The 26477-nt window shown below is 43.2% G+C and overlaps 1 protein-coding gene across 3 annotated transcripts in view; it reads right to left on the bottom strand.

Moving 5' to 3' along the window:
- The window catches only part of ZKSCAN1 (zinc finger with KRAB and SCAN domains 1), a 62860-nt gene that overhangs the window by 22461 nt on the left and 13922 nt on the right, over nucleotides 1-26477 (bottom strand). The window contains exon 6 of one of the 3 annotated variants that reach the window (XM_026019537.2): nucleotides 23909-24727. In XM_026019537.2, the coding sequence (XP_025875322.2) occupies nucleotides 23909-24727 (819 nt within the window). Of the gene's footprint in view, nucleotides 1-7431; nucleotides 8088-17771; nucleotides 24728-26477 lie in introns of those variants that run through there. The other 2 variants (XM_026019540.2, XM_026019538.2) reach the window with 2 other exon arrangements.

Raw genomic sequence — 26477 nt, forward strand, 5'->3', positions numbered from 1 at the left:
CTGTGCTGAAGGCGGCGCTAACCCCTGAGCCACCCAGGGATCCCGTTACAGCTTTTATACTGTTATTTAGTTTCACTATTTAGTAAACACACATTTAAAACATACTATTTTTATTTTTTAAATGATCACGAAAACATACATTTTATATGAATGCTCTCCTTCAGTTATTTCTGTGACGAATCCTGGTAATTTTTAAGAAATATGAAATGGAATTCTAGTAATAGAACCTCAATATGTAACCTTTTATGAGAAATGCAATAATTATCAGCTGCTAATTAGTTCAGAATTCTAGGAATGTCAGTACTTGGGACTCCTCTCTACTGAACCTCAATTCTGAAGCATCCTATGAGACGGCAATAGGTGTCCTGAAGGGTGGACCAGAATGAGCGCCACCTATTCCTTAAGGCTGCCCTGCACATCAATACACTGGTGGAGCTCCCAAGTTCAGGATAACTTGAAAAGAGCCAAGACAAGAGCAAATCACCTAGTTTTCTCAAATAAAGGCACTAGCACTCAAGGCTTAAATAATCTCAAAATAACAGATGTAGTAGTGCCAGGAGCATTCATTTGAAATGACTTTAAGTAGGATCTCAGCAGTGTTGAAATATTTTTTTGTAACTGGTTTGAAAATTTCACACTCCATCCAGAGAAGGGCATCCCTGTAACAGCAAAGACACTAGAAGGTTTGGGCTGCTCAGTTTCTGGGATCAAGCCTGGGAAACTCAGCAAGACCCAAGAAGTTTGGTAACACAGGGGGCATTCAACAGGGAGTGACCTATCTTTCATGTGAATCTATTACCAGAAGAGTATATCCAAACTCACAGATCATGTAATGCCTCTGCAAAACATGTGCACAGTCACAATTAAAGAAAAAAGTTGGGGCATTTGGCTGGCTCAGTTGGTAGAGTGTGTGACTCTTTATTTATTTATTTATTTATTTATGATAGGCACACAGTGAGAGAGAGAGAGAGAGAGAGGCAGAGACATAGGCAGAGGGAGAAGCAGGCTCCATGCACCAGGAGCCCGACGTGGGATTCGATCCCGAGTCTCCAGGATCGCGCCCTGGGCCAAAGGCAGGCGCCAAACCGCTGCGCCACCCAGGGATCCCGAGTGTGTGACTCTTGATCTTGGGGTTGTGTTTGACCCCCACATTGGGTGGAGATTATTCAAAAACAAGCAAACAAAAAAGCTTACAAAGAAAGTTTCCCTCAGATGCCCACAATTCAAATTCATGTCTTTGTAAGATCACAAATGAGCGGAGGGCCAGGTGCTTGGACGCCTTCCTCTTTGCTGTATTCATTCTCCTTGGAGATTTCATCTAGTCCTATGGCTTTAATTACCACCTATATACTCCCAACTGCCCATTTATCTCCAGCCTGGACCTCTCTTCCGAACTCTAGACCTATACGAACAACTACTACTTGATATTGCCACCAGTATGTCCAATTATACCTCAAGTTTAACATGTCCAAAACTGTAGTCCCCATCATTCCCCTCACAGCTATTTATCTCAGTTAATGGCAACTCCATCACTGTTTTCTTGGACCAAAAAACCTGTTTATCCTGACTCCTCCTTCACATTCTACATATAATTCATAAGTAAATCCTGTGAGATCCAATGTTCAACCAATTCTCACTACCTCCAACACTGTCATCCCAGCCCATCACTTCTTGCCCAGTGTATTGTAAAGAGCCTCTTAAGTGCTTCTGCCCTTGGCCCTCAATCTATTGCCAACAAGCAGCCAGACTGATCCTGTTAAAATATGTCAGACCAGGGATCCCTGGGTGGCGCAGGGGTTTAGCGCCTGCCTTTGGCCCAGGGCGTGATCCTGGAGACCCGGGATTGAATCCCACACTGGGCTCCCGGCATGGAGCCTGCTTCTCCCTCCTCCTGTGTCTCTGCCTCTCTCTCTCTCTCTCTCTCTCTCTCTGTGTGTCTATCATAAATAAATAAATAAATAAATAAATAAATAAATAAATAAATAAATAAATAAATAAATAATTGTTTTAAAAAAGTGTTAAATATCTGTGGAAAGAATGAGATATATGGACCTTTGGGGCTACTCAATAAAACCTGTAAAATCAGGCTTTAAAAAATAGTAAAAATTTAAGCTAAAAAAATATGGCAGCATAAACTCATGCTTAGTTTACTACAGGTAGATACAGAATTAGGTAAGAGTGTGCACATGAATTAGTATATAGACATTTATTTCCTAGCTCTGTCTGCTGTGAAGGTTTAGAAGCAATGACATCCCACAATCAGCACACCCAGAGCCCCAATCTCGGTTTCTAAATATCACTCTCCCGTAAAAATTACTAGAAAATGGAGAAATAGTTGATTCTATATTGGGGAGCATATAAAATGAGCCTGGAGCAAGCTGTAGTGACAGAAAGTTAAAAAACAAAGCAATGGGCGTGTCATAGGGATACAAAAACCAACTTGGAAAAGAAAAAGCCATAAGCTACAACAACCATAGTTAAAACTTATCTGTGAGTCCACACTATATTTAAAAAGGGGGGGGGGAGGGGAACCTGAATAAACAGAGAAGAGACAAATCTCCCACTCAGAATTATGCCAATTTATTTATGTAGATATTCTTCTGTCAAGAAGGCGGATTTCACTTCTTACTCCTGGACACTGGGCTGCACTTAGGAACTTGCTGCCACAAGGAGACAATGGAAAGGAGCTGAAGGGAAGCACTACCATGCAGATACCTGACAAACACTAGCTGAGCTGGGTCACCAAGGGGTTGACATAACATCACCAGGGGTTATGTTAATGATAATGACAACAAAGGTACAATACCTCTGTGGCCCTTCTCCACACCCAGATTGAGGGACATTCTATAAAATACCTGACCTGCACTTCTCAAAACTATCAAGGTCATCATAAACAAACTACGCCTGAGAAACTGTCATTGACCAGGGCACACTAAGTAGACTTGAAGACGTATATCATGTGGTACCCTAGATGGGATTCTGGAACAGAAAAAGGATATTAGGGGAAAACTACTACAATTTAAATAAATTGTGGAGCTTAATTAATAGTAACATACCAATGTTGGTTCCTTGGGTGTGGCAAATGTACACAGTAAGGTAAGCAGTTAACAGTAACTGGAGAAGAGGTATATGGGAATTCTGTACTATCTTTGAGCTGTTCTAGAAATCTAAACTATTCTAAAATAAAACATTCAAGGGGCACCTGGCTGGCTCAGTCAGCAGAGCATGTGACTCTGATTTCTGGGCTATGAGTTTAAACCCCACATTGGATATAGAAATTACTTAAAAATAAAATCTTTAGGGGGATCCCTGGGTGGCTCAGTGGTTTAGCACCTGCCTTAGGCCCAGGGCGTGATCCTGGAGTCCTGGGATCAAGTCCCATGTCGAGCTCCCTGCATGGAGCCTGCTTCTCCCTCTTCCTGTGTCTCTGCCTCTCTCTCTCCCTCTCTCTGGGTCACTCGTGAATAAATAAATAAAATCTTAAAAAAATAAAATAAAATATAAAATAAATAAAATCTTTAGGGGCACCTGGGTGGCTCAGTCAGTTAGATGGCCAACTCTTAATTTTGGCTGGAGCCATGATCTCAGGGTTGTGTGATTAAGTCCCACATCAGGTTCCTCACTCAGCAAAGAGTTTGCTTGAGATGCACTCCCTCTCCCTCTGCCCCTGCTTATGTGCTCTCTCTCTCTAAAATAAATAGGGGTGATGAGAACAGAGGGCTAGCTAAGGACAAAGCATAAGCTGACATCCCACAAATGACCCCCACCCCCCACATCCAGGGTGATATGTGTGTGATGTTCCTCAGAAAGTTCCTAATGTTGGGAATCCCTGGGTGACTCAGCAGTTTAGCACCTGCCTTCGGCCCAGGGCGTGATCCTGAAGTCCGGGGATGGAGTCCCACATCGGGCTCCCTGCATGGAGCCTGCTTCTCCCTCTGCCTGTGTCTCTGCCTCTCTCTCTCTCTCTCTCATGAATAAATAAATAAAATCTTAAAAAAAAAAAAAAAAGTCCCTAATGTCTTAATGTTAATGCCTAGCTAGAGGGAAAAACATTTAACGTGACAGAGGCAAGGCCTCCAGTATCTTGAAGGTCCTCTTTAGCATATGAAAATCCTTTTCAAATCTCCCTTTTCCTTACTTCCCCTAACTTTGCAGGTATATAATCAGCCACCTCTCACTAGCCTGGGACAGCAGCTCTTCCAGCCCAAGGGTCCTGTCCCCTGCTTTAACAAAACCACCATTTTGCATCAAAGACATCTCAAGAATTCTTTCTTAGTCATTGGCTCTGGACCTCACTACACCAACCCTCACCTATATTCCAAAACTACAACAGGGGAAGCTGGGTGGCTCAGTTGGTTAAGCATCTGACTTTGGCTCAGGTCATGATCCCAGGATCATGGGATCCAGCCCTGCATTGGGCTCCCTGCCCAGTGGGAAGCCTGTTTCTCCTCCTCCCATTCTCCTTGCTTGTATTCTCTCTCTGTCAAATAAATAACATCTTAAATAAGTAAGTCTTTAAAAAATAAAATAAAATCTTTTAAAAATAATGAAATGAAATAAAAAAATTAAAAATATGGGGCAGTGGGGGGAGGAAGCAGCTTCGATAAATGCTATTCTATTACGGAGTGGTAGTAAAGACAAATATATTAGCTGTTAACTTCAACACTTATGATGTTGAAGCACATCATTCTTAGAGTTAATTAGACATTTTTTAAAAAAAGTTATGAAGCCTTTTCTTTTACAATTTTTTTAAAGGTGCCTGCTTTGTCTCTAGGAGCAATAATTAATTTCTGACTCTCAACCAACAATAAGCAGAATATTGGCCTAATGAAATAAAGTTTATAGCAGATCTACTGCAAACATAACACAATGCTTACTTTTACTCTTATCAAACACTTTTAACTAGTTGACAACATTATGACAAATTCTTCTTCCTTTGAAATCATACAGGCCATTTTCCAGTTTGGCAACTCCAATTCCAAGACTCAAAGGCTACCAGCAGAGGTTTATTAATTTATTTTTTATTTTTTAAAAAATGGGGGGGGGGTGACCCTGGAAGCTCAGTTAGAGGAGCATGTGACTCTTGATCTTGGGGTTGTGAGTTTGAGCCCCACTTTCAGCATAGAGCTTACCTTAAAAATAAAAATGCAACAGGAGAAAATCAAATTTAGCTTTGTATGTACAGGGAATCCACACAGACATGAAAGTATGAAGGCAGTCAGGCAACATGGAGGCTTATAGAACAACCTAAGCTAAGGAGAGGGGTCTGAGGATACTAAGATAAGGAAGAATATTAGCAGGAAGGTGAGAGGAGAAGTTTGCAAAACAAAGGATGCCTTATTGTGTAGGTTTTTAGGTAAAGAAGAATCTCATTAACAGCTGTCTTTCTGGCATAGGCAGGCACTTGAGGGGGAAGGTGTAGAGGTTTTCCTGAATCTGCTGGGATTCAACTGCTTTTAACTCAAAATGCTCTTCATGCTAAAGTACCCCATCTTGGGGCAGCCTGCCCTCGGCCCTGTGCCCTTGGCCCTGGAAGTTCCTTCTTTTGGAAAACCAGTTTCACACATTAAAAGTTGAATACCTGCAGAGGTTTCAAATAAAAATCTGCACATATTACCCGGCTGTTTACAACCATTTTATTAATTTCTCTGTTTGGCAGATGAAAGTCACAACCTGGCCTCTGCCTCCTCAAACTGTCTCATCACTGTCGTGCTCATTCCCTATGCCCTATCAATGCTCAATTCTCAGGGCAGATTTCTATTGTCTTTCAAATCTCAGCTTAATAATAAATCCACAAAAAGATACTTAACCTTAGTTATAATAAAAGACGTGAAAATTAAAGCTACAACGAAATGCTTCCATCTCTCAGGCTGGCATAGATTTTTTTAAAAATCTGATAATGCTCTGTCTTGATTTTCTTCCCCTGAGCAAAGCCAATTATTTCACATTTGGTCATGTTGAAATTGCCCAAAGGTTTACTTACGGATCCCCTCCAGATCTTGGCTTCTGAATTTTTCTTTTCTTTTTTTAACTTACTGATTGGTTGAGGAACTGACCATAACCTCTATGCCCAATGTGGGGCTTCAACTCATGACCACGAGATCAAGAGTTGCATGCTCTACTGACTGAACCAGCCAGGTGTCAAGGCTTCTGAATTTTTATTATTCATTTATTTTTTTATTTATTAAAAATATTTTATTTATTTATTCATGGAGGACACACAGAGAGGCAGAGACACAGAGGGAGAAGCAGGCTTCCCGCAAGGGGCCAGACGTGGGACTCGATCCTGGGCCGGAGGTGGCGCTAAACCGCTGAGCCACCCAGGCTGCCCAGCTTCTGAATTTTTAATAAAGTATTTATAAAATAAAAAGCAAGTGGATAGAAAACACGAGTCTTTAATTACTAAGTCACACTGTTTTCACAGTGAGCTACTTTCTTTAGGCTATCTAGAATGTTTAGCACAAGAGGCTCATACCTTCATGGTCAACTATAACCAGAAGAGAATTGTTCCTGTTCCCAGTTGTTCCGTTTCCGCCCCCCCCCCCCCGCCCCGCCTTTTATGCCAATTTCCCAAGACCTATACTCTTTTATAAAAGTGCCCCAGGTCCATTATGGAACAAAATGAGGCATAAATAAACCAAATTATCAGATTCTAACAACTGAATGGTACTTACCAACTAATGCTAGAACGCCTTTAACACACTCATTGTGTCCCTGAAAACTCATAAGCAGGCATATTTGGTAACTGAAGCACAGAATTCTACTGTACAGTACTTTCTTCATAGTAGCCTTCTAATCCCTGAAAACAATTGCTTTTTGACTCGTAACACTCTTCTTCATAGTTTTTTCAATTATTCCTTATATAACATAAGTATCCAAGGACATCACCTATCAGATCACCTTTCTCTCGACAAACTATTTATAAATGCTAATGTAAAAATGCGTTTCCAAACTCGAGCAGATGCCTGCTGTACATGTGCCTTCTAATCTGAACAAAGCCCACAGGTACTATTCCCTCTCCAGGATCGGCCGCTACCCGGGACTTTAATGAAGCTCCGCAAGGTCCCCAAGCCCCTCAGGCGTGTTCTCATCAATTAGCTCAGAGTTCGGACTTTCCTTTTCAGAGCAACGGTAAGAGAGACGGCAACCTGCGTCCGACGAACAGACGACGCGGCTCGGGGAGAACAAGAAAAACTGCTCTGGACTGAGAACGAGGCAGTTTCGTTTGTGAAGCCCCAGGGGCGAGAATGAAAAGGCTTTCCCGGGAGCGCTTCCACTCCCTGGGGCTGGGCAAGAGCACGGGGCTCCTCCGAGGAACCGCGGGGGTTCCCCAGGGGCCACAGCTGCTCAACCCACTTCTCCTTCCCCGAACCTTTTTGGCATAGGCTCCCTCTCCCGCCCGCCACGCGAACCAGGAATCGAGACGCTCACCTGATTTGAAACCGCTCGAAGCGCTCAGACACCTCTATGCACCCCGCGGCCGGCGCGGACGGAAGTACGTCATAGCCCCGCCTCCGCGGGAGGTGCACGGGGCCTGTAGCGGTCCCTCTAGGAACCCGGGAAGTCGTCTCTGCATCTCGGTGTCTCAGGCTCGTCCGGGGTCGAGGCTCCCTGGGGACCCGCGGAGTCGCTTCACTGCGGGAACTGGGAACCTAGTGCTACCCCTCCCCCCAACTTTTTTTTTTTTTTTTTTAAACCAAGGAAGTGCCGGCCGGTTGAAAGCTTTGGCAGTTCTCCCACCCGATCGCCGCCGTCCGGGTCCAGAGAGAGGGACCGCCCGTGGACTTTGGAGCCCGGTTCATCTGTGACCTGGGCCCGTCCCTTCGTGAGAACTTGATCCACGTTTGTGGACGCAGAGCCCCACGCTTGGCCCACGAAGCCGAAGACTGAGTCGATCGCTCTCAGACTTGAGGCACGGTGGCATCAATCTGAACAGAATTCTGGGCACAGGGATCCCTGGGTGGCGCAGCGGTTTGGCGCCTGCCTTTGGCCCAGGGCGCGATCCTGCAGACCCGGGATTGAATCCCACATCAGGCTCCCGGTGCATGGAGCCTGCTTCTCCCTCCGCCTGTGTCTCTGCCTCTCTCTCTCTCTCTCTGTGGCTATCATAAATAAATAAAAAATAAAATAAAATAAAATAAAAAAAGAATTCTGGGCACACATTTCAGAGGCTGCTTTCTAAGTGCTCCTGATGCAGTGGGGCTTGTTGAAGAAGTTTCTGCCTACCTTTTTCTGCAGCTGCTCTTGCTCAGCTGCAGTGTTTCTTTCCCTAGCCGCCAATGAGTTTGTTTTTGCCTGACCTCCCTCAAAAGGCACATGAAGGGGATCCCTGGGTAGCGCAGCGGTTTGGCGCCTGCCTTTGGCCCAGGGCGCAATCCTGGAGACCCGGGATCGAATCCTACGTCGGGCTCCCGTGCATGGAGCCTGCTTCTCCCTCTGCCTATGTCTCTGACTCTTTCTCTCTCTCTCTGTGACTATCATAAATAAATTAAAAAAAAATAAAATAAAAGGCCCATGAAGGACAGCAACATGCCTGTACACGAAATTCCCTGCCTAAATGCACCATAACTTTATAGAAACATGACATCATTCCCCCTTATTTTCTTAGAATGATTTAAAAAACAAATTTTTAAAAAATTTCAAAGACGGGTGGCACCTGGGTGGGTCAATGATTGAGTGTCTGCCTTTGGCTTGGCCTTGATTCCGGGGTCCTGGGATCCCCGCGGGGAGCCTGCTTCTCCCAATGTCTATGTCTCTGCCTCTCTCTCCGTGTGTCTCTCATGAATAAATAAATAAACGCTTTAAAAAATGGTTTTTCAAAAACAAAAGTAGAAGGTATGACAGTGAGCTTCCACGCACCAACTGGCCAGTTTCAACAGTCATCACATGGTTAGTCTTGTTTCATTCATTCATTTCCCCCGTGCATGGTCAAACATAAAGATGGGTAGGTTTCTTGGTGCCACCTGTTAAGAGGCACCAAAAGCCAGTGCTAGCCCAGAAATGAGCAAATTACTCATTGAGCAAATGAGCAAATTACTCATTGAGCAAATGAGCAAATTCAGGGTGTGAGGCCTGAACACCATACCATTCCACTGGAGAGAACCTGAATTTTTCTTTACTTTAGGTAGGAGAGGAGAAGGGAAGAATGAGGGAGTAGTCAAAGTCGAAGAATGAGGGAGTAGTCGAAGTCGACTTCAAAAGTAGTCGAAGTTTTCAAATATATCAAGAGTTGTCATTTCCAAAAGAAATTTGTTGTGTAGGACCCCGGAATTCAGGACTAAGACCAATGAATGGGAATGCTAGAAAAGTTCAATATAACGAAGGACTTTCTGATAGAGTTGCTCAAAATGGCCACTTCTGGGATCATCTGTTGCTGTCTCAAAGAGGTGGGAGAGCCCCGGGGATGGGGAAGACAGGAGTATTGCAGAGTGCATTTTGGGGCTAGATGACCTTTAACATCTTCATACAGCTTGTCCATACTCCTGTTAGTTTTTCCTTGACTTCCAAACCTTTCATAGCACTCCTTCACTGTTATCATTCCTTCCATATACCTCCTTAGAGCACTTACTACGAGCAAAGTACTGTTAAGCATTTGGTTTCACTTCTTTATTGCTGCGTAAAAAAACCTCAGAACGTAGTGGCTTAACAAGATAGCCAACATTTCTCATATTATCTCACAATTCTGTGGTTTGGCTGGGTTCTCCTGCTTCCTGTGGTGTCACCTAAGGAGCTGGGATGGCTGGCAGTTGGTGCTGGCCCACAAACTGGAAGCTCAGCGGGAATGTTGGCCTGGGGGTTCAGTGCTCCTCCCTGTGAGTGTCTGCATGGCTGCTTGGGCTTCCTCATGATATGACTGGCTTCCCCAAGAGGAGTATTTTAATAGGTGAAGATAGAACTTACAGATATTTAGTGCTTAGTCTTGGAAGCTACACAGCATCATTTCATCATGTATTAGATTGTTAAAATAGGCCACTAGGCCAGATTCAAGGGGAAGAAGAAAAAGACTATTTCTTGGTAACATTACAAAAGAGAATGTGGGATGGGAAATAACATGACTATCTCTGGAAACCATCTACTACATACATTTATCTTCATGATATCAATCCTATGAAATAATATAGTCCTGAGAATACTTAGCCTGTGAAATAATAAAATCTCTGCTTTACAGATCAGGAAACTCTATGTACCAGCTCAGAAAAGTAAGTGCTGTGACCAGTATCATACAAGTGATCTGTGGGAAAGTCAAGATTCAAACTTGGCTCTTTCTCCAAAGATTATGTTTTTAGGTACTCTGTTGCCTCTGAGTTAGACTGGAGGAAGAAGAGATGGTTGAAGGGAACAGAATCACTAGGGAAAATCAGGAAACCTGCACAATCCCATGAGCCACGTATGTTGATGCCTTGGTAGCGCTCTACCCAGCCTCTTAGTCAAAAGGATCTTTGCCTTGCCACGCAATCAGTGAGCTGTGTTGGGGCTTGAAGGAAATCCTTCCAATTCCAAGCTTGTTGCTCTTTCTAAAGCAAAGACAGGGCATCTGGGTGGCTTAGTTAGCATCATACTCTTGATTTTGGCTCAGGTCATGATCTCAGGGTCATGCTCTGCACTCAGCAGGGAATCTGCTTGAGATTCTCTCTCCTTTTCCCTCTGCCCCTTGTGTCAGGCTCTGCACTCAGCAGGGAATCTGCTTGAGATTCTCTCTCCTTTTCCCTCTGACCCTCCCCCTGCTTATGCACTCTCTTTAAACAAACAAACAAATAAATAAATGAAATCTTTTTTTAAAAAGCAAAAGGGCCCAGAGCTGTAAAATATTAATGCCAAAATACACCTTAAGGATAACCTGGTTAAGCTCTTGTTTTCTGATGAAGAAACCAATGCCTGGAGAAGTCAGATCCAAGGCACACTAGTGAGCTAGTTAGTAGTGGAGCTGAGAGTAGAATCCAGATTCTCTAATTCAATCCTGTATCCTTACTATATCTCAACATTTTTATTTTTTAATTATTATTATTATTTTTAAAGATTGTATTTATTTGACACAGAGAGAGAGAGAGAGGGAGAGAGAGAGAGAGCAAGCAAGCACAAGCAGAAGTAGCAGAGGGAGAGGGAGAAGCAGGCTCCCTGCTCAGCAGAGAGCTCGATCCCAGGACCCTGGGATCATAACCTGAGCCAAAGACAGATACTTAATCGACTCAGCCACCCAGGAGCCCCTCAACAGATTTTTTTAAAATAGCGTTAGGAAGATCAATATGCTATCTATCCAAATCATCCTATATTACAGCAAGTTAACTTGGGATGAGTTATTTTTTCTTCCATTAATATAACTATGACAACATGGTACAACCACAAGAGAGCAAAGGGAAAAGTTAGCTACCTTGCCTGGTGGCTCACCATGATGTGTCACCTGCATTTCTTCTTCAGAGCAGTTTTGATTTCCGAGAACCTTATACTTTTCCAGTGAATTCATTAAACAAACACCAAGAATGTACCAGGCATTCTGTTAAAAGCACAAGGAAGAGGGGCACCTTGTTGCTCAGTCGGTTGAGTGTCTGACTCTTGATTTCAGCTCAGGTCATTGATCTCAGGGTCATGCGGTGGAGCCTCAGCATGAAGCCAGATTAAGATTCTCTCTCTCGGGATCCCTGGGTGGCGCCGCCGTTTGGCGCCTGCCTTTGGCCCAGGGCACGATCCTGGAGACCCAGGATCGAATCCCACGTCGGGCTTCCGGTGCATGGAGCCTGCTTCTCCCTCTGCCTATGTCTCTGCCTCTCTCTCTCTCTCTGTGTGACTATCATAAATAGATAAAAATTAAAAAAAAAAAGATTCTCTCTCTCCTTTTCACTCATGCTAGAAAGAAAGAAAGAAAGAAAGAAAGAAAGAAAGAAAGAAAAAAAGAAAGAAAGAGAAAGAAAGAAAAAAAAGAAGGAAAGAAAGAAAGAAAGGAAGGAAGAAAGAAAGAAAAGAAAAGAAAAGAAAAGAAAAGAAGCACAAGGGAAAAATAAAAAACACACAAAGTTCTTGGCAGATATGTATGATTGCAGATGTGGTCAATGAGAATAGAGCAGAGGCCAACAAATGGTGACTGAATGTGTCATCTTGGTTGACCACATCTTGGTTGACCACAGTCTAACCTCTTGTAACAGACATTCCTATGACAACCCTTGCTTCTAACCACTTACATGGCAGAGAGCTTACTGATTTAGAGAATAGCTCCCTCCTTTCAGAGAGTTTGAATTACTGAAAGTTCTATAAATTAAAAAATCTGGGGTGCCCGGCTGGCTCAGTGGGTGGAGCGTGGAACTCCTGATCTCAGGGTTGTAGGTTCAAGCCCCATGTTGGGTACAGAGATCACTTAGAAATAAAAAGTAATAGGGGCGCCTGGGTGGCTCAGTCAGTTAAGAGTCTGACTCTTGGTTTCACCTCGGTAGTGATTTCAGGATTGTGAGATTCACTCGGCAGTGTCAGGCTCCACACTCAGTGCAGAGCCTGCTAGTTTCCCCCTTTCCCTCTGACCCTCCCCTCACTCACTTGCTCTCTAAAATAAATAAATAAATATTTAAAAAAATACATAATAATAATAAATTGCAGCAAAAATCTGTTTTTCTACAATTTCAACTCATTGACCCTGGTCTTTATTAGTCCTTTTCCCTCACACAATGTAGTTGTTCTTGTCAGTCCTTCAAAATATTTAAAAACTATCATGCTCCAGAGATCACCTACAGCAGTTCCACGATCTTGTCTGAAAGTTGCTGCTGGATCTTGGACTGTAAGTCCCTGCCTTGGTAGCAAATATACTGAATCTTGGACTGTAAAATGTCTGAACTGACTGAGGGCCTTTGAAGGGTCCACGGTTCCTAAATGACCACCATATTCCCCCGTCTTTCTTTCTCTATACTACCCAGTTGTCTTTTGTTTTGAAAGATTATTTGGCTTGAAAGAGAAAAAACGTTCTCCTCTTCTTTGTGGGAGAAGTTTGGAAGGGGAAAAGCTATCAGTGATTACTGTAGCCTCTGGCTTCCTCTTTCCCCTTTCAGCCTGGTGGTCATGTTTCTCCCTCAAATGGTGGTTTTCTAGATCTTGCTCATTCTCACCTTGCTTATCTTTGCTGCTGTCACTACGCTTGGCCAGTAGAGGGTGATCATACCTTGATTTCTTCTAGAACAGGGCTAGGCAAACTGCACCCATTACAATACAGCTGTGAAGACTTGCCTTTTTATTTCCCAGGAGGAGTCTGCATGAACAGCATGTTGGGGAGTTGGAAAGACTTCAGCTAAAGAAAACGAAAGGGGGGAACTTGGCTAGCTCAGGTGCAATGCTTGATCTTGGGACTGTAAATTCGAGCCTTACATTGGGTGTATAGATTACTTAAAAAAATAAAATATTAGGGATTCCTGGGTCGCTCAGCAGTTGAGCTCTGCCTTTGGCTTAGGGCGGGATCCCAGGGTCTGGGAACCAAGTCCCACATCGGGCTCCATGCAGGGAGCCTGCCTTTCCCTTTGCCTGTATCTCTGTCTCTCTCTGTGTCTCTCATGAGTAAATAAAAATCTTAAAATCAAATATTGAAAAAAGAAAGAAAAAAGAAAATGGAAGAGAATAAAAGCAGAGTGATGCAGTTAGACAACCCTGCAGCTTACAGCTGGAGCCCTGTGGCAAATAGAGCCTTGGGAGATTTAGATCTGCAACTTGATTATTTGGAAAATGGGCAAAACACTACCTTCTCTGACAACTTTAAGAAATTTCTGTACCCAGCTCAAACTCACAACCCTGAGATCAAGAGTCTCACATACTCTACTGACTGAGCCAGCCAGACGCCCCACCTTCTCTGACAACTTTAAAGCATTTGGATCGCTTGAAAGTGAATGAGCTCTGTAAAGAACTATACCAACAGTAAGAGATTCATAATCTTCAACACTCTTGACTACAATATTATTTCTGACCTCTTCTCTGGTTTAATGTTATCTCCCCATGTCTCCTCCCCCAAGGATAGATGTGGCTCCACCTATCACAGATTCTTTTTTCCATTCTGCCCTCTTTGGAGAGAGCCACCTGCCTTCTTAATAAGAGAGGGTAGGGGCACCTGGGTGGCTCAGTCAGTTAAGTGTCTGACTCTTGATTTTGGCTCCTGTCATGGTCTCAGGGTCCTGATGTTGAGCCCTGCCTCGAGGCCCTAGATGGCAGTCATGCTCTTTGGGGAATCGCTTGAGATTTTTTCTCTCTCCCATTCCCTCTGCCCCTCTTCTCCTCCCGTGTGTGCACTCTCTCTCAAATAAATAAATCTTTAAAAATAAATAAAAATCTCAGAATAGAAGATTACAAAGGGCATCCCTCCCTCATCCAAAGTCTCCTCCTGTGCAGGCCCTCTGGAGGTCCCCCAGCCATACCTGATGTGCCTGAATTGATGCTGCTCTGGCTGGCTCCGCATCAAGGTTCTTTCTGCTTCCAATGGCTTCCACAAAGTGCTACTCCTGGTCCTGCAGCTTGTGTCCCGCTCCACCCCAGGGGCCACCATTTGCCTTATTACAGGGAGTGATCGATGAATTGTATGCTTATCCCAACTTGTCAACAGAAGGCAGTCTAGTGCCTTGAGGATGGGGTGCTTTTTTCTAATTTGTCCAAGTCCTGGTAGCAGTGAGGTAGAGCGACTTCGCTTATCTACCTGACCCATTGCTGTTACTGCTTTCCTTTTCTTATTCCTAGCACATGGCTGGACAATAATGTTTGTTGAAAAGGATCTTTGGCTCTGTGTCTTGGAGTCATGTGGAACAAATGGAATCCCTCTGGTATCCCTCCTTAGATATTTGGTGCAGAGGCCAAGTTCCCAGTGGGTTTTCTCTTCCCCAAGGAAAACACTTTATTGGACATATGTGGTGGTTTTGCTTTTATTATCCTGCACGTGGACTGTTTCTCTTCTAAGATGTGGGAATCCGGAACCAAATGTAGGGCACATGATGACAATAAGCCAGGTAGGGAAGAGTCAGACTACCACCTCCTAGGTTCAAAGAATACAGAGTGGAGGCCATGCTTTAGACTTGGGGGCAGTGGTGACAAGTAGCAGAGGGACATGGGTTGTTTGGGACAAGCAAGGCTCCTTAAGCCTGTCAGCAATTTCTCTTATTCCAGGGGTAATCTGGCTCCATGGGGGATTTGGGATTGCAAAGGCATGTGAATCTGAATCTGAAGGAGAGGGGTAACTTAAGAAACCCCCAGAGACTGTGAAATTTTGTACCTAACATTTGGGACTGAAACGGTGCCCAGAGCCAGATTCCCCAGTTTCACAAAGACCTAATTTCAAGGTTATGTGTATTTTAGGGACTTGTGGGATGGAGAACATGGCAGCACGTTTCGCTTAAAAAAGTGACTTTGGGACACCTGGGTGGCTCAGTGGTTGAGCATCTGCCTTTGGCTCAGGGCATGATCCCAGGGTCCAGGATCGAGTCCCACATTGGGCTCCCTGCATGGAGCCTGCTTCTCCCTCTGCCTGTCTCTGGTCTCTCATGAATAAATAAATAAAATCTTAAAAAAAAAAGTGAGACTTTATGAGGGGTAAATAAACATTCAGGAAAGATCGAGGGGCCCCTGGGGAAAGCAGTAACAGGTAGTATTTTTCGCACTCTTAGGTGTGCATGCTTTACATGTAACTAAGACACAGCAGGTAGGTGGTGGATAAAGGATTCGATACTAGGCAAACTGGTTCCATCTGATGCCCTCGGATGGTTAACCATTGCACTAGGCTGCTCCATAAGCATAGTTCTGGGATCATGTAAGTGACTTATCGAGGATGGAGAATTGAGCTCATAGAGGAGAACAAGGGACATTGAAGTAGCACTAGAGTCACACACTTGGTTTTAAAATCCAGCTCTGGGAGCGCCTGAGTCCGTGGAGCGTGTGACTCTTGATATCGGGGTTGTGAATTCAAGCCCACACTGGGTGTAGAGATTACTTAAAAATAATAATAAAAAAAACCCCTAAAAACTAAAAACAATAAAATCCAACTCTGCCACTTGTTGGGTGAGCTGCCTCACTTTTTGGGCCCGTTTCCACACTTGTAAAATGAGGCAATCGTCTTTGCAAAGCTGATGTGTGGATTAAGAGAAAATTCATGGTTATTATTCATGAATAAAAAGGCAGCCTAATACAAGCCACTGCCAAGAGTTTCAAAGAAATGGCCAAATGTTCTAAAAAAGGGAGAAGGAAGACAAGAGAAAATGCTGTCAAGAACACTGGTCATCTTTTGTGGCACCATTTAAGCAGTTGAGAGAAGAGTTAAACTCCAGGAGCTTTAACAGGGAGACGCACAGCAGACACGGGAAGTGGTCATGGTCCAGTTGGTTGGGGAATTTGTTAGCCAAAAGGAAAGGACAAAGTCAAATAAAAGATTTTGTTCCTTAATGCTATTGGTATGTGCTTATTGGAACATAGAACAGGTGTTGCAGGGTGAGGAGGAACATGGAGGCACCAGAGAGCAAGGCCAGGGGCTTGAGGGAGCGCAGGAGGGACCAGACAGTGAAGCATGTCCCAGTGGCCTCCGGCCCCTGGGGAAGAACACTGATGGGCAGCTGACAGTGACATGAAGCCATGATTAGCATGGGGGTTTGGAGAGTAGGAGACACTCAAACTGGGAACCCAAGACTATGGAAGCGAATAGGACTTGTCCAGCGGGGCAAGGGGAGAAGGCCATATCTGCACGTTTCCATCTGGCAGCTGTGACAAAGACCCAGGAATAGAGGTAGTGAAGGCAGCCACCAGGTTTGACCTGGACAGCACAGATTGAAGAGGGAAGCTCCCTGGAAGAAACCCTGACCCTTGACTCTTGTGGATCCTCTCTGCCCTTCAGGCTGCTATAAGGTTCTAGTTACTTCTGGCCAAGGCTGGTATTACCAGCTCAGGGCTGGAATCTGCCTCAGAGCCTAACCTCCAAAGCAATAACCAAGTTCAGTAACATATTGGATCTTTCCCCATTTCTGCCTATACTGTCCCTCATTTTGATTCTCTGGAATCACTTCCTAAAATAATCACAAGCACACAAGCCCTCACTTCAGGTTCTGCTCTTGGGGCTGGGGGGGGGGGGTGGTGGTGGCAGGAAAAGGTGAAACTTCTCTTGAATCGGGATTTCATTATGATCAATGCAGAAAAATATTTTTCTTTTTCTCACATGTACCACCTGTTACTTACTTCATTTAAGTTAAAAAAAAAAAAAAAAAAGCTTATTTATTCAACCAGTGCCCTGGAAAGCAAGCAGGGCAGGAGTTAGTATTCCTTAAGGACCCTGAAACCAAAGCAGATAGAACACTTGGTGTCTCAATTCTGGTTTCTAAACAGGGTGAATAAATCAATTATCTAAACAAGACAAAGAAAAAAAAAAATCAAGTGGAGTTTGCTTCATTATATTATGCAACAAAACCAGGTTATTGGGGTGAGAGGTCACAGTGTGAAGTTTGAACCATCAGATCACATGTTGCACCGTTAGGAGGTTTCTTTTTTCCTGAGTTTCATAAATCTGTCAAAGGTTGTACTTTAATGGTTCTATCTTACAGAAAATCATGTTTTGGGGGATCACTGAAAGCTACTGTACTCCACGGTTTTTCATCTGGTTGTCCTCCTTCTGGGAAGCTACCCAGAACTCAAAGCTGCTGTGAGGAAGGGCACATTCATCTGGGTGAAGATGGCATGTAGGACGCAGTTTCAGTTTTTAACTTTGATGTTCTACTTTTTTTGCCTCATCCACAATGTGTGTATTTATACAACCAAGAATGAGAAAAAAACAAACACCGCCAACATTGCCACCTAGAGGTGATAATTTATTGTTTTACCATGACCCAGAAGAGAAACGACATAGAGATATTTATTACAATTTCCCCACAATTTCCTTCCCCATCTGCTCTAACATTTGTCAGACATCACCGGCCTCCTAAAATGGACCATTGACTACAAATGCATATAACTGTTATTTGGCTGCCATTTCTCATGGAAATTTTAGTCCTCCATCAAATTTTCACATTATTTCCAAGAGAGGAGTTCCTTAGCTTAAAAAAAAACCAACTTTTCCTCTAAGATTCCATTATTTATTCAAAGAAGCCTTCCTAGAAAGGTTAATGAGGATTTGAAATGAACAAATTCAATTTAAAAATCACTTATTGAACATCTACTAAGCATCTGGACTCTTCTAAGACTAGTGAAATGAAAGGCCAGGTTTCAATAGCAATAACTTAATTCTGCGGGTATACAAAGACGAGTTTCTTCTTTTGGTCTAATTTATTCTAATCTAAGGAACTAGGGACTGACAAAACAGGAAAGGTTTGTCTTATCCAGTCTACAGATAAACAAGACATTGCCTGAGTTAGCTCTCTCTATAGATTTAGGCTTATCATGTTGACCTGGTTGTAATAATCTATATTTAACTACAAGTTAATAAAAATACATATGTTCATTTTAAAATAATCGCTGATTTTGCTTGCAGTGCCCCCCCTTACCCTTAAACTCTTATTATTTTTAGATCAAGATTTTCCTTCACAACCACCATCTGCTGCCTTCCCCCCCACCCCCATCTATTTGTTCTCACGGAAGAACCCCTGCTACTAGCAGAAGCAGCTCTAAGCCTAACATGCTTTGTCCTTGCTAGGGCAGAAAGAAACCTTACCTAAACTGTTCAGAGGTTGAGGTGAGGGAAAAACAAGTGAGCACTGACCAACACACCTGAGTCAGGGCAATTTGCAGCTGCCTAGTCCCTTCCCTGTACTGAAGGAACTTTAAAACCCAAATCTGAAACTGGAATGAAAATCCGAGTTTTTATGCCACCTTTCAATCACTCACAGGTCTCATTTTTTTCTTACTATCTTAAAACATTTAGCCTCACTGCTTAATGAGTGCTTGCTAAAGGGAGAAAGTTTAACTTTAGGGCCAATTAGCTTTGCTAATAATTTCTATGTAACTTGAAGTGAGCCATGATTCTTTAACTAAATGGAGGGGAGAAATCTTAACGACTTTTTTTTTTTTTTAAGCTGTTAAAATAATATTGTGTAGAAGTCAACCTAGTGCCTCTCCTTAACTTCCACCGTTTCAGGATAAAGAGAAAAACATGAAGTTTATGGTATCCACTGTTAAACAGAACCAGACAATGTGAAATGAAACTCTCACATTAAGACATTCTGTCAGATAAGATGTCCAAAATATTTCCCCAACTTTTGTTTGACCTGCAGAATCGGAGATGGCTTAGCCTCCCTATAACTTCAGGTTTGTTTTACAAAGCTTTGAAAAGTAAAACAGATAATTTCATCTTCAGATAGAATAAAAAATTAATCTGAGTAGCAAAATAAGTAACTGCTTTTAAATGTACAGTAGTGTGTCCATTCTAAAAACAAAACCTAAACCTATGTTAGGAAAACTTTTCAAATAATGTTTTTTATTGAATTCTCCAGTAGTAGTTGAAATAAAAATCTACTCTAACTTCTATGAAAAGATCTATTCATACCACTTAAATTCCTCTTCTCTGATTCTACATTTCACTTTGCAACCTGCAGACCTTCATTTGGTTTCCCAAGTGGGGAACCCAGCCCCTTCATAAATATTTCTCAGAAGTTGCTCAGAGTGGGACTCACAAAAATATAGCTCCTCTGGCAAGTATTGCTGCCACCATTTGACTACATTTTAATACTGTTACTCCAATTCACATAACAAATCTTCCATGAGGATGGTAGGATAAACCTGGTTAGCTAGCTTCAGGATGAGGACTTCAGGGTGACCAGACCCCAGAATAAAAGGTGATCAACTCTAGGATAAAAAGGAGGAAAAAAATTCCTTCACAACTATGAATCTTCACAAGCCTTCCAATGGCAGGGAAAGAACAATCCCAGGAAGTGAGTGCGGGGCAGGGAAGGTACACAGCACAGTCAAAGGGAATGCTGCAAAAACGGTTCTCCAGCCGTATTAGAAAAACTTACTGCTGTGTAAGAAACTGGATGCATCAGTGCCTATTTTCAAGGAAAGGGTCCATCATGGTGCTTTGCTATCCCAAATTTCCTAAGCATGAAGATCAGAGTTAGTGGGGGAAGCAGGACTGGTTTCCACAATCTGGTCACCAGGTTAAGTGGTCCCGCTGGCTTCTCCAGGGCACCTCACCAACTCTCAATTCACGTAGAAGGCCCTCTCTCGCCCCACCACTATAAGCTCAGAGACCTATTTTCTTGGCATGGCAGGTAAGGGTCCACTTTCTGGCTTTGAAAACGTTCAGGAAGATGCAGATGTTTCTAGAAATGGTTCCATTTTAGAGTCCTATTAACCTCTCTCCTAATCTCCTCTCCAAGCCAACTATGAAGGTTTTCTCTCATTTCCCCTGCTCCTCAGCTCTGTAAACTTTTTGTCTATACCCACATCAACTTCTTTAACTACTCATTCCAAAACTTTGCTCTTTTGGAGTATGTGTTCTGTCAAATAGATTAAAATAAAATACATTTTTTTATAGGGAATATACAGAACGACAACCTGGGGTAGAGGTACAAACATGGGACACTGATGTTGTGGTCTTACACAATATATAGAAGTTACCGAGCAGGAACAATTTTTGCCTTCTTTTTAGCATTTCCCCACATTTTCCCCTTCTTTTGTGGATCCTCTGGAGTTAAGATTGAGCTTCCTCTGCAGTGTTTCTGAAATTCATTACATGATTGGAACACACTGACGGAATTCATTTTCTGTCCAAAGCAATGAGTGGTCTACATGAAAGTTTTCCTCACATACAATATTAATAAAGTTTATTTACAGTGTGAGCTTTCTGATGCTAAGGGCTGAGATGTGATGGAAGGCTTTGCCATATTTATCGCATTCATGAGGTTCCTTTCTGGAATGAATTCTCTGATGTATGTAAGATGTCAATTGTCACACATGTCAGACATGGCGAGCTCTCTGTACATATTTAGCAGTTTCACTTTTATGTCTTTAATAGAATATTAAGTGTCTTACATATCAAAGATGCCTCACAGATGCCTCTGATTCTCAGGCTGTAGCCTTGCCTGCCAGGCCAGAGCAGAAACAAATTCCCCACAATCTGAAGAATTTTACTTCTCTTCTTGGCAGGTATATTTAAGGTATATTCCTAAAAACCCTTAAAAAACTTCCATTAGGTCAACTAGCATGCTAATGGTTAACTACAGAGTACTCAACTTAAAGGCTTCAGCTGGTCAAGAACTTCTGAATGTCCAGACACTAATGAGCTGTGGTAATAAGCTTTTCTGACCATGACCCAATTACACTCTGCACTGGGCAGCCGATAAATGGACATGACATGAATGGTTTTAATCAACAGCCATAGCCTCTTTTCTTCAGAAAACACATTTTCAAATGGCTGCTTGAAGAAATGCGTCTGCTAAAGATCTGAAGGCAACCACTGTGACCATCCCATGGTCAACGTGGGACAAAGATGCAAGGCGCAGGTTGCAATGAACTTTCCTTTTCAAAAAATGCAAATGGTGGCTGCATTATGTCAGCATGTGATTGTGGCTAAAGAAAGGTGAATGTGGAACCAACCAAAGTTCACTGCCTCTTCAGAACAGTTGGTGCGTTGATCTGTGCCTGGGCCAAGTGCCCCAGTGCTCCCAGGGCTTCCCAGGGGGTCTCTGCTGACAAGCACCAGCAATTTTGTGTGAAGCCTCCATTGTGGCTTTTTGAAGAAAACATTAAAAAAGCACTTCTTCTACTTTCATTTAGTATAAAAAAGCTACTTAGGTATATATACTCTTCTTGAATATCTCCTCTGTCGTTCTTAAACTGGATGGATGGAAATATCCTGGTCACCAATGGGCCTCCTTTAAGTTTCTGCAGGCCAACACTGATGGAACGGCTTAGAAGCTCCAGGAGAGTTGTAGTTGGTCCCAGTTAGAAAGAGAGGCCAAAGAATCACTGCTGCACAGAATTTGTTTGGTCTGGAACTGAAGCCACAGCTGCCCCCACCTCACTGGTTCCCTATAAAGCCATACTGTCTTGTGGGCTTGAGCTGTCAGTCAGCAAAGAACTGATGAAGGATAGTTTTAGTTGTTTCTTGATGGAAAAACTCATGTGGGGTTCTCCCATTAGGGGGAGAGTCTTTGGGTCTCTTTCTAAGTTTCTGCAGGGCTGCCCACCATCATTTGCATGCTCTCATGAACAAAGACCTCTCTACCCAAGTCCCTAAGGACTGCCTATGTTGCCCATGATAGCTGGGTCTCCCATGTGTGTATCTGAAAACCATCTGTCATTAGCTTCTAGGCTGTCGATTGTTTCGATGGAAAAGATCAGTTTCATAGCCTCCCCTCAGTCTTCAGGGGATGAGAAACAGAAAAAATTGTGCAGTTAAACCATGATACAGCCACATCTCAGCTTGTTGGTACACTTCTCAGAGCAACAAACATGTTGGGTAACTGCCAGCTAATGGTATCAAATGCCTTTACCAAGTTTCTGGAAAGTGTGGGGGGAAAATGCCCTTTACACCTTTCCTTTTTTTGAAATGCAACAAAAATCACATCTTCTGTGCTGTACTTTTAGTTATAAATGATTCAGAAAGTGCCTAAATGATCATGTTGTCCTTCAGCTAACTGAAGAAAATTCTGGCGAAGATCTTTTGCCCCAGAAAGAGGTCAAGACACGGCCTTAGTAAATATTCCTATTTTTCTTAAGATAATGACGAGAGAGTTGTTTCTGACATTCCATGGTATTTACTCACAAATCTGTGTCTAGGAAGAGTCTATGCAGGCAGCGAGCCAGTGTCTTTCTTTTATAGTCAGGATAAAAAGAGCATCAGACCCTGGAGCTGTTAGCATGACTTGGACTCCAAAGGTCCTCTTCAAAAGCTGGGCCAGGCTACTTACTTCTGGTACTCATGATTCACACAGGGTTTTATCATAAGTGTGTAAGTACTGTCAGAAGTCAGGTATAACAAGTGCCTCTTAGGTGTTCAGCACTGTCTCCAGTGCTATCTGGGATAAAACAGATCCCTTGACAATTGAAGCATCTCTTTGGGGAGGGAGGGGCCATGATGAAAACTTTCAAACGCGAAACAATGGAGGATTAAAAGACAGTCTACAATCAGTCAAGTGCTAAAACTAGTGGAGAAATGCATTTCAGAGTGCGAATAGTGCTTTTGGGATTTCGAGTAGGGAGAGAAGGGCTTTGAATCATTGTTGCCATTTCAGTAGAATTTATCTCAGTGATGAGGATAGAACCATCTACATTTGTTGCGTCCTTTGGAACTGTAGACTGGTGCACATACCCTCTTCCAGGAAGAGCTAGAAATCTTTGGTTTGATACCCATCAGCACAGTCCTAGATTTCTATAGCTTTGGCAGGCTACCAGTGATCATATATATAACTTATCATATATATAACTAGTTTGAGCAGCAAGTCCCAATGCAGTTTAACTGTTCCTTGTTTTTGAGAAATAAGGTATAACAAGTTGTTGGCCAAGTAGGGCTTGTTTGTGGCAAGCAGCTTTAAACCCCAGTATCACTTTTGCAGAGCCAATCTTAATCTTTCAATCCTATATTGTGGTTGCTGAGTCTGAGAGCGCCTTAATAGGTATCCTCATTACTGAAAAGCTTGACATTTGACATTATGTGTGCTTTTATCTTGCATGGAAATATCGTGTGGATTCTCCATATGACTAGCTTTTCCCTGCAGGGGCCGTGTGGAAGGATTACATGCCCACAGACAATGCAAAGGCGGAACGCTGCTGATGGAACTACAAGGATCCTGAAGTGTGATTTTTTTCCTTTGAATCTGTTAAGGCCCTCTTTTTTTTCCCCTCCGTGGGCACACATATCTCTGAAGTAATTTTGGAAACAAAAGGGGGAAATGGCTTGCGGACAAATTCTTGCTCTACACACAGCTTTTTAGGAATGCACCAAATGCATCAAGGGAGGCAGGGCTGTACTCAGAGGCTCGTTCTCTGGTATGGATCCTGTGATGCAGAGTGAGGGTCGAGCTCCGGGTGAAGGCCTTACCACACTTAGTGCACTTATAGGGCTTTTCTCGGGTGTGAATTCTCCGATGCAAAATAAGGTATGAGTTTCGGTTGAAAGCTTTTCCGCATTCACTACATTCATAGGGTTTCTCCCCTGTGTGGATCCTCTGATGTTTTGTCAGGTCTGAGCTCTGGCTGAAGGCCTTCCCACACTCATTACATTCATAGGGTTTCTCTCCAGAGTGGATCCGCTGATGGAGAATGAGATTTGAACTGTGACTGAAGGCTTTGCCACACTCATTACATTCGTGAGGTTTCTCTCCTGTGTGGATTCTCTGATGCAGGACCAGGTTGGAATTAAGACTGAAGGCTTTCCCACACTCGCTACATTCATAGGGCTTTTCTCCAGTGTGGATGATTTTATGGCGAATAAGGCTTGAGCTCCTTGTGAAGCATTTACCACATTCATCACATCTATGGGACTTTGCTCCCGTCGGAGCTTCTTCAGGGGTGTTAAAGTTTGAACTCAGGCTGAAGCTTCTTCCCAAACCTTTGCCCTTCTCCCTTGGGCCTCTCTCTCCTGTGGCGGGCTTTTTTTCCTTGGTTGTAGCTGGCCCCGAATCTCTTTTTTCTCTTCCAGTTTTTTCCTCAGGGTTTCTCTGCTGCCTCTCTACTGTTCTGCCCTGCTGTTCACGTTTTTCTCCAAAATCTTTTTGGAATCTTCCTGTCATCTCCCCACGTGGCGCTGAGTCTTCTGCAATTTCAGCCTTTGAGGTTGACTCCTCATTCTCATTCCTGTTTTCACAACCTGACACAATAGAAAATAAAAATGGCACCATTTTCTTTTGAATATGTGGGTTAATCAAGTGACACTGTTTTCCTGGAAGCTTCTACATGCCTGCAAACTGACCTCACAGGATTAATTGGGATAAAATCAGAGGACAAGGGGAAAGAATGGGGACAACAGGGAGTTGAGCTGGGGAAGGAGAGGGTGGGCCGAGTAGAGGACAGCTCCACTGGAGGGGCGAGGGGGAGGACAGAGCAGAGGAAGCAGAACCGGTTAGGGAAGGAAGGCATGAGGGATGAAGAATGAAGGAACGTTAAGGGGGTCACAATTCACAGTTCTACAATTTGGTCATCCAATAATTAATATGGAGGAATAGACATTTAAAAAAAATCCATGTTCCATTTCTAATATTAAGCATGAGTTTGAATGAAGAGAATGGACAGGTCTTGCCTAGAAACAGTAAGGGTACCAGCCCACAAAGGAAGGCATGTAAACAGTTAATAATGGAAGAGTGAATACTCCAATTCTGTGAGATTTTTAACAAGTCCATGGTTAACGGACAACACAAGAGCTCTGGACTTGGCAGGTAGACAGATCTTCAGATACATGAGATTTTCTCCTCCAGTAAGAGCAGCCCGGAGCTGACAGTGCTCAAGTATCCGGGGTGAGGGCAAAGAAGTTTGTTGGGGCGTTAGTAAACATAACTAAAACCTTCACTGACAGACCACTGAGAATAACCGAGAACAGAAAAGACACTGAAAACAATCCTGGACATGTTCCACAAAGGAGATGATGTTAAAAAAAAAAAAAAAAAATTACGAATGCAAAGCTGATCCTCTCATTTGGCAACCAGCACATGAAAACACTGGAATATATCTTTATTACAATCTGCTAGAGTCTGGGGATCCCTGGGTGGTGCAGCGGTTTAGCACCTGCCTTTGGCCCAGGGCGCGATCCTGGAGACCCAGGATCGAATCCCACGTCGGGCTCCCGCTACATGAAGCCTGCTTCTCCCTCTGCCTGTGTCTCTGCCTCTCTCTCTCTCTCTCTGTGTGTGACTATCATAAATAAATTAAGAAAAAAAAAAACAATCTGCTAGAGTCTGTGCATCATTATTTTTAAGTAGAGAGTGAAAATTGTTCAATGAACATGCACTACTTCATAGATGTTTACATTCATCTGGGAAAAAACCCAAAATGTTGCAACCCTATTATTTATTTGGCCTTAAGCACCCTTTCCAAGGGGGTGTGCGCTATCCCAAAGAGGCCCCTGAATGCAACCACAGAAAGAAAAGTATCTAAGCCCTGGCTTTAGTGATGAAATCGCATAAATACCGACCCTTCCTAAGGAAGAGGAAATTGGTCCACTTCTTTTGAATTCCAATCCAAAGTCCTTGGTAATTGGGATAGTTCCCAGACTGTATCTGATTTTTGTTTGCTTTTTGAAGTTATCCTGGGGTAGGTAATACTTAGCTCATTAACAAAGATCAGTTACTTGGCTTAATTTTCAGACCGTGGTCCAAAGAGCAAATACCAAGAAACAATCACCCAGTTAGGTCTATGGTTCAAAATAAAAGCTAAAGCTTCTTCAGGAATATTCTTTCTTCAGTTCCCTTCACCCACCTACCTTCTGCCCTCTCCAGGCAGAAGTCTCACTGTGGACTTCCCATGACACAACTATGTGAGAACTGCTTTGCAGGACTGTCTTCCAGGGATTGAGGGAAGAGGACAAATGGGAATGTTTGTCAATTGTGTCACCTTGTCTGAACTGG

This window comes from Vulpes vulpes, chromosome 3 (genome assembly GCF_048418805.1).
Source record: "Vulpes vulpes isolate BD-2025 chromosome 3, VulVul3, whole genome shotgun sequence".
NCBI classification, from domain to species: Eukaryota; Metazoa; Chordata; class Mammalia; order Carnivora; family Canidae; genus Vulpes; species Vulpes vulpes.